Genomic DNA, 12,971 nt, shown 5'->3' on the forward strand with positions numbered 1-12,971 from the left:
GAATATTTAAGTAGCCTGGGCTGTAGCTGCGCATCCCAGGGCTAAATGCTCCAGCATCACCGCGTCTGCCCGCCTAGCCTACAAAGACAAACGGCATCTCATTGACCGCAGGCTATTACTGTGTCATGATGATGCCGGTAGTCTGAGTCTGTGCAAGGCGGCTGTGCATGGGGATGCGTTTCCTTTCTCCATCGCCGAGGACTTTGTGTTGTGCATGCTGGTTTTAGCCTGCAGACTGGTGCGCCATGCGGGAGTATAAGGTGGTGGTGCTCGGTTCGGGCGGGGTGGGGAAGTCCGCCCTGACGGTCCAGTTTGTCACCGGGACATTTATCGAGAAGTACGACCCGACTATTGAAGACTTCTACCGCAAAGAGATCGAAGTGGACTCGTCCCCCTCGGTGCTGGAGATCCTGGACACTGCCGGCACGGAGCAGTTCGCCTCTATGAGGGATCTTTACATCAGGAACGGCCAGGGCTTCATCCTGGTCTACAGCCTGGTCAACCAGCAAAGCTTTCAGGACATCAAGCCCATGAGAGACCAGATCATCAGGGTCAAAAGGTGAGGGAGAGGGGATTGATTGATTGGTTGATTGATTGATTGATTGATTGATTGATTGATTGATTGATTGATTGATTGATTGGTTGGTAGATTGATTGATTGATTGATAGATGCAATTGTATTGTCAGAATACAACAAAATGCAGTTTGGCACCAGAGGTACAAAAGAGCTATAAAGTTCAGTGCCGAGTAGGCTATGTACATTTATATAGCCTACAGGATCAAATGTAATCTAGCCTAGGCTGTTGACAGGGTATAAACAACAATATAAACAATATAAATATATAATACAACTGAATTGAAGAACCCTCATAGGAGAGAGAGAGAGGGAGAGAGAGAGAGAGAGAGAGAGAGAGTGTGTGTGTGTGTGTGTGTGTGTGTGTGTGTGTGTGTGTGTGTCTATGTGTGTGTGTGTGTGTGTCTATGTGTGTGTGTGTGTCTATGTGTGTCTATGTGTGTCTATGTGTGTGTGTGTGTGTGTGTGTGTAGGTGTGTGTGTGTGTGTGTGTGTGTGTGGTCTGAATCACCTTATGTAGCCCCGCCCACTTGTCCCATTGTGTCATGACTTCCTGTTGAAAACACCAGCTGTTTTACCTGCTCAAACTAGTCTGACTCACGTAGTAAGACCTAGTTTGACTCACATATGAGTCAGACTAGGGTTATGAGTCACAGGAAGTGTAAACATAATCGGAACTTCAGATTGTGTTTACACTTCCTGTTAGTCTCTCAAGCCACACTGTCTCTTCTACATAAGGTGAATAGCACCAAATAAGTTCATTATCCTTAAAAAAAACAGAAGTGCTACAAACTCCCATTTGACAAGATTTTGTACCAATATCATTCATATGGCAAGTTGTGGTTATTGAATTGGACAACTACTGTATCTATCCTAGTAGTTAGAGTGAAAGTCATTATTACAATCGTCATTATTATACGTTTTCTAATTAGGGTCATTTCTAGTGAACTATATAATAGTGAATTTAAACTATTCCTCGTTTTGCTGGAGTCCTCCTGGAACCGTTCATGGGCCGCTGGAGATCCTAGACCTAGGAGAACCACCAAAAGACCCTGTGTATTGTCTTCCACTTGGACTCAAACCTCAGGCTCAAATCAGCTCACAGAGCTAAACGTCCATCTGCTCTTCCTCTTTCTCTCCATCTCTCTGTCTCTCTCTACTCCTGTCTCTGTGTGTCTCTCTGTCTCTGTGTGTCTCTCTGTGTCTCTCTCTCTCTGTCTCTGTGTGTCTCTCTGTGTCTCTCTGTGTCTCTCTCTCTCTCTGTCTCTGTGTGTCTCTGTCTCTGTGTGTGTCTCTCTGTGTCTCTCTGTGTCTCTCTCTCTCTGTCTCTGTGTGTCTCTCTGTGTCTCTGTGTGTCTCTCTGTGTCTCTCTGTCTCTGTGTGTCTCTGTGTGTCTCTCTCTCTCTGTCTCTGTGTGTCTCTCCCTCTCTGTCTCTGTGTGTCTCTCTGTCTCTCTCTCTACTGCTGTCTCTGTGTGTCTCTGTCTCTGTGTGTGTCTCTCTGTGTGTCTCTCTCTCTACTGCTGTCTCTGCCCTGAGCCTCGTGAGAAGATGCTGCCTTCATGTGAATCCATGCAGCTCATATGTTCCTCATAAGAGCCCAGCTGCGGCTCACCTGTCATATATCAACCCTGCTGAACTCTCACTGGTTCACTGGGTTTGATGTTTTCTCTCTCCACATCTCCAGCCTCTCTCTCTCTCTCTCTCTCTCTCTCTCTCTCTCTCTCTCTCTCTCTCTCTCTCACTCACACACACACACACACACACACACACACACACACACACGACTAACGCTGAATGGCTTTGATCAGCTCAGTCCATTGCTCAACAGATCCACTGATCTCATCTCACAAACCTGGCTGCGAGAGAGAGAGTGGAATACAAGCAGAGATCTTTCCTTCAGTAGTGTCACTTCCCCCCCGGCTGGAGTTACAGTGCAGTGTGCAGTTAACAGTGACTTCTGTTAGTGAGTTACAGTGCAGTGTGCAGTTAACACTGATTTCTGTTAGTGAGTTACAGTGCAGTGTGCAGTTAACACTGACTTCTGTTAGTGAGTTACAGTGCAGTGTGCAGTTAACAGTGACTTCTGTTAGTGAGTTACAGTGCAGTGTGCAGTTAACAGTGACTTCTGTTAGTGAGTTACAGTGCAGTGTGCAGTTAACACTGACTTCTGTTAGTGAGTTACAGTGCAGTGTGCAGTTAACACTGACTTCTGTTAGTGAGTTACAGTGCAGTGTGCAGTTAACAGTGACTTCTGTTAGTGAGTTACAGTGCAGTTAACAGTGACTTCTGTTAGTGAGTTACAGTGCAGTGTGCAGTTAACACTGACTTCTCTTAGTGAGTTACAGTGCAGTGTGCAGTTAACACTGACTTCTGTTAGTGAGTTACAGTGCAGTGTGCAGTTAACACTGACTTCTGTTAGTGAGTTACAGTGCAGTGTGCAGTTAACAGTGACTTCTGTTAGTGAGTTACAGTGCAGTGTGCAGTTAACACTGACTTCTGTTAGTGAGTTACAGTGCAGTGTGCAGTTAACACTGACTTATGTTAGTGAGTTACAGTGCAGTGTGCAGTTAACACTGACTTCTGTTAGTGAGTTACAGTGCAGTGTGCAGTTAACACTGACTTCTGTTAGTGAGTTACAGTGCAGTGTGCAGTTAACAGTGACTTCTGTTAGTGAGTTACAGTGCAGTGTGCAGTTAACAGTGACTTCTGTTAGTGAGTTACAGTGCAGTGTGCAGTTAACAACACTGACTTCTGTTAGTGAGTTACAGTGCAGTGTGCAGTTAACAGTGACTTCTGTTAGTGAGTTACAGTGCAGTGTGCAGTTAACACTGACTTCTGTTAGTGAGTTACAGTGCAGTGTGCAGTTAACACTGACTTCTGTTAGTGAGTTACAGTGCAGTGTGCAGTTAACACTGACTTCTGTTAGTGAGTTACAGTGCAGTGTGCAGTTAACACTGACTTCTGTTAGTGAGTTACAGTGCAGTGTGCAGTTAACAGTGACTTCTGTTAGTGAGTTACAGTGCAGTGTGCAGTTAACAGTGACTTATGTTAGTGAGTTACAGTGCAGTGTGCAGTTAACAGTGACTTCTGTTGGTGAGTTACAGTGCAGTGTGCAGTTAACACTGACTTCTGATAGTGAGTTACAGTGCAGTGTGCAGTTAACACTGACTTCTGTTAGTGAGTTACAGTGCAGTGTGCAGGTAGCAGTGACTTCTGTTAGTGAGTTACAGTGCAGTGTGCAGTTAACAGTGACTTCTGTTAGTGAGTTACAGTGCAGTGTGCAGTTAACAGTGACTTCTGTTAGTGAGTTACAGTGCAGTGTGCAGTTAACAGTGACTTCTGTTAGTGAGCTACAGTGCAGTGTGCAGTTAACACTGACTTCTGTTAGTGAGTTACAGTGCAGTGTGCAGTTAACACTGACTTCTGTTAGTGAGTTACAGTGCAGTGTGCAGTAACACTGACTTCTGTTAGTGAGTTACAGTGCAGTGTGCAGTTAACACTGACTTCTGTTAGTGAGTTACAGTGCAGTGTGCAGTTAACACTAACTTCTGTTAGTGAGTTACAGTGCAGTGTGCAGTTAACACTGACTTCTGTTAGTGAGTTACAGTGCAGTGTGCAGTTAACACTGACTTCTGTTAGTGAGTTACAGTGCAGTGTGCAGTTAACACTGACTTCTGTTAGTGAGTTACAGTGCAGTGTGCAGTTAACACTGGCTTCTGTTAGTGAGTTACAGTGCAGTGTGCAGTTAACAGTGACTTCTGTTAGTGAGTTACAGTGCAGTGTGCAGTTAACAGTGACTTATGTTAGTGAGTTACAGTGCAGTGTGCAGTTAACAGTGACTTCTGTTAGTGAGTTACAGTGCAGTGTGCAGTTAACAGTGACTTCTGTTAGTGAGTTACAGTGCAGTGTGCAGTTAACAGTGACTTCTGTTAGTGAGTTACAGTGCAGTGTGCAGTTAACAGTGACTTCTGTTAGTGAGTTACAGTGCAGTGTGCAGTTAACAGTGACTTCTGTTAGTGAGTTACAGTGCAGTGTGCAGTTAACACTGACTTCTGTTAGTGAGTTACAGTGCAGTGTGCAGTTAACACTGACTTATGTTAGTGAGTTACAGTGCAGTGTGCAGTTAACAGTGACTTCTGTTAGTGAGTTACAGTGCAGTGTGCAGTTAACACTGACTTCTGTTAGTGAGTTACAGTGCAGTGTGCAGTTAACAGTGACTTCTGTTAGTGAGTCACAGTGCAGTGTGCAGTTAACAGTGACTTCTGTTAGTGAGTTACAGTGCAGTGTGCAGTTAACAGTGACTTCTGTTAGTGAGTTACAGTGCAGTGTGCAATTAACAGTGACTTCTGTTAGTGAGTAGTAGTGACAAATTGATGTTTTTGGCTCAGTGCTGCTTTACTCTGCAGATGACAATGAGATGAGGGAGGGGTCGTTAAAGTGTCTGGACTAAAAATGCTTTTTGTGGTCCTTAAGTGTGTGCATTTATAAATATTTCATGTTTTATTTCACACTGCTCTGCTTTTGAAACGGGGGTTTGGCTGAAATCGGCAACACTCCAAAATACGACACAGCGACCTGTCGTGCTATCTGCGGAAAACTGGAGCAAGCAGGAATCAACGTTTTCTAGGATTTTCCTGCGCAGGCTAAAACTAAATTGTAATCCTAAAGACGGCTGTTGGCGAAAGCTTGGTTATGATATGACAGCCAATTATCATTGCAATTAGGGACGTGTCCTATAATGAATCAGTAAATGAATGTGTGTAGGTGTGTTTGGGCAGATCTACATGTTTAGATGGACTCATGGTGAGAGGAAAGGCAGAGAGGCCCAGAGTCACCTCCAGTGCGCACTGGGTCCATAACTCTTACTGTCGCTACGCCTCTGCTGCACCACAACGTGACATATTTACTTCATGAGCATAAAACTCTTATGTTGCATGTTGTGAGAAGCCTGGTCCACAGCCAAATCTTTTTTTTTTTTTATAGAGTGCTTTTAACAACCAGGATTATCACAAAGAGATTTACATGAACCCCAAAACAAAACAAGCATAGAGGTGCTTTCCATTGATATCAAGTTATGAATAGGCTACAGCATCTTTTGGGTGTCGATCCTTAATGGCAGAAGCAGCACCAGGTCTCCGTTAGCTGTCTCCAGGAGGTCAGCCTCCCTCCTCACAACCTTCTTGCTGAGCCAGCAGCAGCAGCAGCAGCAGCAGCAGCAGCAGCAGCAGCAGCGAGCGCCACACTGAGATACAGCTTGTGCCCACTCACCAGAACTTAATGGGATTGTGTTGAGTTGGAAGCCAAGAAGACATCAGGCCTCCATTAGAGAGTCGTATAAACGCGAGGGGGAAGCATGGGAAAGGGGGTTAGATTGTATAGGTTCTGTCGCTGTGTGGCAGTGCAGGTGGCAGGACGCCATGACCCCCCCCCCCCTGCTTCCCCTCTCCCCTGCATCGGACAAAGACCAGCCCACGTGTCACCTTTACTATAGATACACCTGGGGAGGTGGGATACACCTGGGGAGGTGGGATACACCTGGGGAGGTGGGGTGTGGGTTAGATACACCTGGGGAGGTGGGGTACTATAGATACACCTGGGGAGGTGGGCTGCCAAGCAGGATGATACATTTGACTCAAGTTCACACACTTACCCCAAACTGGTAGATTTCCATCCTCACCATGTATTTCTAGATGCTGTGCAACCAAATCAAACTCTCATTTGTGTGTTTGTTAGCCTGTCATGATCTGTGACTGTGACTGCAAAAATCAATTCTATGCCCCTGTTTCTGTAAGTCCACACACCCATAATTAGTCAATTTAACACCTTTATAGAGTTTTCAACAGCTGCTCTATAGCCTATCAGCAATTCTCCACACTTGGTGCACGCGTGTGTGTGTGTGTGTGTGTGTGTGTGTGTGTGTGTGTGTGTGTGTGTTGCTCACAAAATATTATTGCCCTTAAGTTTACATGCGCGCGGGGGTGTGTGTGTGTGTGCCCCCTTATGACATCACTAATGACATAATCAGTCTTATGACATCACTGATGACACATTATCAGTGATGTCACAATGCTTCCTTGTGTGTGTGTGTGTGTGTGTGTGTGTGTGTGTGTGTGTGTGTGTGTGTGTGTGTGTGTGTGTGTGTATCAGTGGGACAAAAACTGAAACGGAGAACAGAGCCCAGATTGGCAAATAGATAGATAGATAGATAGATAGATAGATAGATAGATAGATAGATAGATAGATCGATAGATAGATAGATAGATCGATAGATCGATAGATAGATAGATGGATAGATGGATGGATAGATAGATAGATATATGATAGATAGATAGATAGATAGATGGATAGATAGATAGATAGATGGATAGATGGATGGATAGATAGATAGATGGATAGATGGATGGATAGATAGATAATAACGCCTCAAAAAAGACTATTAGCAATTTAGCTGTCCCCCACAAAAACTTAAAGTACCCATATACATTTTATACAGTGAGCCTACTGTATAATAGCCTTTTGTTGTGAGTATATTACTGAACTCACAATGTGCTGAATCCATACACTGTCCCTATCTCTAATTAGCTGGAGCTGATGGATTCTGTTGAGGTGAAATTGTGTGGCATTAATCACGTGGATTATAATCACTTTTGGGAAGTTTAATTGCAGTCTAGTCTTTTCCTGCTGGGACACATTCAGCTCTGAAACGGTTTCTTCTCTATTTGGCCACAGACAAATCCGCCATAACTACAGAAAGCCATGACTCCAGCAGCTCACAGAAGAACTCAAGGCTGTGTCAGCTGCAGGTTGTCAAAACAACATCTGGGTGTAGCCCTCCTCATAATCCAAATCATCTCTTTGCTTGGATGTCAAAGTTTACGGTTGTATCGACCCGGGAGGGCGGTGCGTTCAAAGCACTTCGGCCGGGTTTTCACGCTGCACTGATGCTGTGTCTAATAGCAGGAGGCGAGCATCAGGGCGGAGACCAAAAAACTACGTATCCCAAGGGGCACTTGGGTTTAGGTCCACAGCAACTTCCTGGCCGCAGGCTTTTAGCGTGGGCTATCAGGAAACAGAGGATATGGTGGGGGAGAGATGCTAAACCAGCTCGGTTTAAAATGCGAGTTGGGATGAGCCGCAAGTAAAGTGCTCCTTCTTGGTGAATTATTAGGCCAAGGAGTAAAGTGCTCTGACTTAACATATTTACTGAACTATGCTTACTCAGCAACGTTCAGCACTGAGATGCCTTTAAATGTCTAATATTTCCTTCTGTTATGTTTCCTTCAATCCAATATAATTACTTACTTATGTTTTGGGCTATTGTCTGTCAGCAAGATATCTCAAGAACCAGTGAATGAATTTTTGTGAAATTTAGTGGAGAAATTAACCTTGAGCCAAAGAGGGGCACGGTGGCGCAGTGGTAGCGCTGTCGCCTCACAGCAGAAAGTCCTGCGTTCGATTCCCGCCTGAGACGCTGGGGGTGTGTCCCCATTCCCATGTCCTCAGTGCCTACGGCCCAGGTGGGGTCATCAAAAAGGGCCTTTCTGTGTGGAGTTTGGATGTTCTACCCGTACTCCCCTGGGGTTTCCTCCAGATAGGAACCCCCCGCTAGTTAAATGAAAAGTCGATTTTGTTTAGACATATTTCTTGTTCTTTTCTCTTTTTTCTTTTTACTCACAAACATAGAGATTGATTCCAAATCCTATTTACAGAGACAATAAATCAATTTAACTTGCAACTGAAGTGTTAGGAATGATGCCTTCAGGGGTAACGGTAATTTGGAGAATTGTTCAGGATTGGTGGAGGTGGAGTGTCTTCTGGTTTCCAGAGGGCTTTGGACAGCACACAACATACATAAGCCTACAACTTAGGCCCTGATTTATTGAAGCCTTTGTTGAGTGCAAAAATGTTTAGCATGTGCAAAACCAATGCTATATCCCCTGACTGGTCAAGCAGTTTGTCTTAAACCAATCACAAGTCTTGTGTTGACTTTGCACATCTCTTTTTGCACCTGCTAACGGTTTTAGTTAATTAGGTTCTTCTTAGCTGCTAAACAGCAGACAGCAAATCTGCACTCACCAACAACAGCTGAACCTCTTCACCACCTCCAACCCCACCAGCTCTAAGATTCCCCACCAGCATTGTTGGGCAAGTTACTTTCAAAATGTAATATACTACATATTACTAGTTACTTTCATTTGAGAGTAATAAGTTACTTTACAATATTACTTTCTGTGTAGAGTAACTCGTTACTTATTACACTACTTTTGCATTACTTTTACCAAAACAACAGCAGCAGCAGAATCACATCGCCGCCCCGGAACCATCCCGAAAAATAATTTCAACCGCCTTGAAGTCAGTGTAAACAATCCACAATTCTAAATGTTATTATTTTTCTTTGTTATTGTCATCTATAGTGCTTATTTGCATAAAAACACACAGTTTGATTAGGAAATGATTGTATCTTTTTTAAATATGTGCTTTGATTTAATCAAATGTAACTCAATTTGTAACTTGAGTTACTTGACAAAGTAACTGGTATAATATTACTGAAATCCTATAAGTAATCAGTTATATTACTGAGTTACTGCTAAAAGTAATATATTACATGTAATATGTTACTTTTGTAATGAGTTACCCCCAGCACTGCCCACCAGCTACTAAGATTCCCCACCTCCAACCGCACCAGGCACTAAGAGGAAGAAATTGGCTCCCACAATTTACAAATCCCACCTACCCGTCTGCACTTCAGCAACTCTCAAAGTTGGCCAAAATAAGGCCGGGTATCCGCTCATTTCCCCACTTCCATGTCCCCTGTGCAGTCGCTTCATAGCTCCCACTGGAAAACAAACTAGTCGATTCCTAGCTAGCTTAGCTGCTGAGCACAAATGGAAATTGGACAGGATATTTTTATTTATTTATTTATTTATTTATTTATTTATTTATTTATTTATTTATTTATTTATTTATTTATTTATTTATTTATTTTCGTGAACACGTGTCGTGATTGGTCGAATACCATCAAACTTCCTTCCGGTAAGATGACAACTGCCTCTGTCCCAATTTGAATTGGCTGAAGTACAGATTGTCTTTGGAGCAGTGGAGCATTCAAAGATTGTCGAAGAGATAGACCTGCTTGAGAGACTAGCAGTTTAGTGACTAACATGATTTCCGGGTTTAGGAGCTTGCGACATTCAAACAGTTGCCTCTCGATGCCATTGGGGCTCACCAGCGTGCTGCAAGGTCGCCTAGTCCAGCTTTGAAACGCGACTGCACCAATCAGCAAAAAGCCCGCCTTTTAATTCCTCACGGTGGGTTGCATTATAAATACAGACAAGGATGATTATCTGGAAGACCTGGGTGGCTGCTGCACTATTAAAGATCGAAATGAAGTTAGGAGTTGCATCGTTAAAACGTCAACAACAAAACAAAGACACCAAAGACCTTCTCCATCTGCCGCGCAGGCCTCCTCCGTCTCTTACTCGGCTGTTTATCACAGGAATGTTTGCGGGTTATTATTGTGTTCCCTCGCTTTCGTCCGCATGTAGCGCAGATGAGACAACATCAGCTGTTAGCAGCTGCTTTGTTCTAGAGCGGCAACATCCCTTGGGTCTCCGCACCACGTAGGCGCCATAGGTTCTGTGATTTCCCCGTCCGGCTCTACAAGCAGCTAACATGCGCTATAGCCGCGCTGTCCCGCCGCGGAGCCCAATGCAACCGCTAATTAAAAACAGATGTGGAGAGGATGGAGGCTGCCGCGGGGCTGGAGGGCTTCATGCTAGAGATGCCTGGCTGTGCTTTGGTAGCCTAATTAGTATGCGTGTTTGTTTGTTTGTGTGTGTGCGCGTGTGTGTGTGTTTGTGAGTGCTGTGGGGCTGGTGAAAACGGGTAGGAACGCTGCTGTAGCTATTTAGCACAGCAGGTAGCCTTTACAAGACTGTGTACAAAAAAAAGCTAAGCGGAAAATATAGAGAACGTCCTTTTGTGAGTTAGGGTTCTGTGTGTGTGTATGTACGCACGTGTGTGTGTGTGTGTGTGTGTGTGTGTGTGTGTGTGTGTGTGTGTGTGTGTGCACTTGTATAGCTATCTTAGTGAGGACCAATTTGAGTTTTATACCTGGGAAGTGAGGACATTTTAGGAAAGTGAGGACATTTTAGCCAGTCCTCACTTTCTCACACAACTGCCAAAGGGCTGTTTGGCACGGGGGGCACGGTGGCTCAGTGGTAAGCGCTGGCGCCTCACAGCTAGAAGGTCCTGGGTTCGATTCCCACCTGGGACGCTGTGAGCGCTGAAGGAGTGCGTGCCCGTCCGCATGTCCTCGAGTGCCCACCGCCCGGGTGGGGTCGTCAAAAGGGCCCTTCTGTGTGGAGTTTGCATGTTCTCCCCGTGGCCCCTGGGGGTTTCCTTCAGATAGGAACCCCTCACCACAATTAAGCAATATCACACAAGAGGGAGTGTGTTTCCATTTATTGTACAGCCAGTAAAATAAGAGTCTGGTGATGGCATGTTAGTTAGTTATGTTAGGAAATAAATCCATCTTTGCGCTGTCGGTAGCTGTGTTACGCTTTGTGAATGACGTTCAATGGCCCAATTCCAATTCGCCCCCTTACTGACTCACCCCCTTAGAGTCGCGTTCACGTGAAGGGAGTGAGGGTTTAGGGATGTCCCACGCTGAAATCGCAAAGTGAATGAGGGCTCGGAGTGAGCCCCTTCTGCCCCCTTACCGTAAGGGTGCAGCTGTGGCCACTTACGGAAAGGGAATTGCCCACAATGCATAGCGTTGTGACGTATAAAACGGGGAAGGCTGCAAATATCTGTCAAAAAAATAAAAGCACACGCGCGTGAAAGGAACACGGTGTTTGCGAGTGCGCTGGAATGCCTTAATTGACAATGAAACATTACATTAATAGGGATTTCAGATTAGACAAAAATATTATATCAGAGGAATGCAAGTAGTTATTTTACACAATCCTAGAATAATCATCGGTCATTTCTATTACAATTGCAATCCACAACTTTTTTGATGAATGAGAAATAGTTTTACCGAATCTGTATTGTACAGTATTGACATTGTGTATAATGTTGGGTGACATGTCATTATTACGCTTATTTTAATTATAATTCCACATGTTGCAGATTGCAGATTTTGCAGTATAGGCTACGTTGTCCACTCTGTAGAGCCAGAGCCTGGATGAGAACAGACTCATCAGGGAGTCTATCCCTCAAACGCCTTAGGCGTCTTGACAATAAACAATATATAGCGAGCCCCAAACCTGCCAGAGTCAACATCAGTGCAAAGGGCTCTGCTGTCCCAATACGTAAGGGATAATGTATATTGAGGCGGTGATTACGGGGGAAATTATGACCGACAGGTGAATGATTGAGCCCGACGTGCAGCGGAGGGCTTAATCATTCACCTGAAGGTCATTATTTCCCAGTAATCACCGCCTCAATATACATTATCCCGCTTAGAACACGGCCTACAACTAAATCATTCAATAATCTGACAAAAATAATTATTCAAATAGATTTTTTAATAGCGTTTTCAACGACAAAGCGGTTTCATTCGTAATTGGCACACAAGACACCACAGCTGCAACTGGTTGGCCTAATTAGTAGTGTCTGCTGACAAAAAGTTCTTATCAACTGATTAATCCAGGTGTGGCAGAGCAGCGGTCGGTTGTCGAGAAATAATGACCGGTGAATCTTGTTGATTGACCAATCAGAATCGAGTATTCAAGACAGCCGTGTTCTAACATGCAATATCCTGGTCGCTGAAGTGGTGCCTCCTCTGGTCATTCGGGGCGCCTGTTCGGAGGGAGGGGATCTCGTTGGAATAGCGTGATCCTCCCACGTGCTATGTCCTACCGGTGAAGCTTCCCCTGTCAGGTGAAAAGAAGCGGCTGGCTATTGCCCATGTCTCGGAGGAAGCATGGAGCCAGTTTCAGCTCTCCCCAGATCGGCAGAGGGTGGAGCAGCAACCAGGATAAATAAATTAAAATTAGCACTAATGGGGGATAAAAAATCACCCGACCGTCGGATCCGGTACGACGGCCATTGGTGAAAGCCATTGGATTGAAATTGTAGGCTATTCCTCATAATATGCGTAGCAAGGGCAGCAACGTTTCAGTTATTTTTTTAATAGAAAATATAGCCATATGCACGTCAGATATTGACTTGGTTCCTGTTATAGGCTAATTATGATTTAATGAGACGCGCGGCGGCTCTACTGTACCTGATTATCACTCATCATATAGTGCCATTTGAATCAATTTAATGTCAATCAGAAGAGCTCCACTATTGATTGATTGATTGACTTTATTTGGTGATAAAAACAGGACATAAGACAACATATCACCGAGGATAAAAACACAATAAAGCCCGAAGGCTTATTTCCA

At 44.4% G+C, this 12,971-nt stretch overlaps 1 protein-coding gene across 1 annotated transcript in view; it reads left to right on the forward strand.

Annotated features, from left to right (window-relative positions):
* Nucleotides 1–245: 245 nt before the first annotated feature.
* Nucleotides 246–12,971, forward strand: part of LOC310773479 (ras-related protein Rap-2a-like) — a gene marked incomplete at both ends in the record, with an annotated part of 31,426 nt that continues 18,700 nt past the window's right edge. Inside the window, one exon of the mRNA XM_083633366.1 lies at nt 246–559. Coding sequence (XP_083489492.1) covers nt 246–559 — 314 coding nt within the window. The remainder of the gene's footprint in view (nt 560–12,971) is intronic.

The sequence above is a fragment of the Poromitra crassiceps genome (genome assembly GCF_964638095.1).
Source record: "Poromitra crassiceps genome assembly, chromosome: 3".
Lineage (NCBI taxonomy): Eukaryota > Metazoa > Chordata > Actinopteri > Beryciformes > Melamphaidae > Poromitra > Poromitra crassiceps.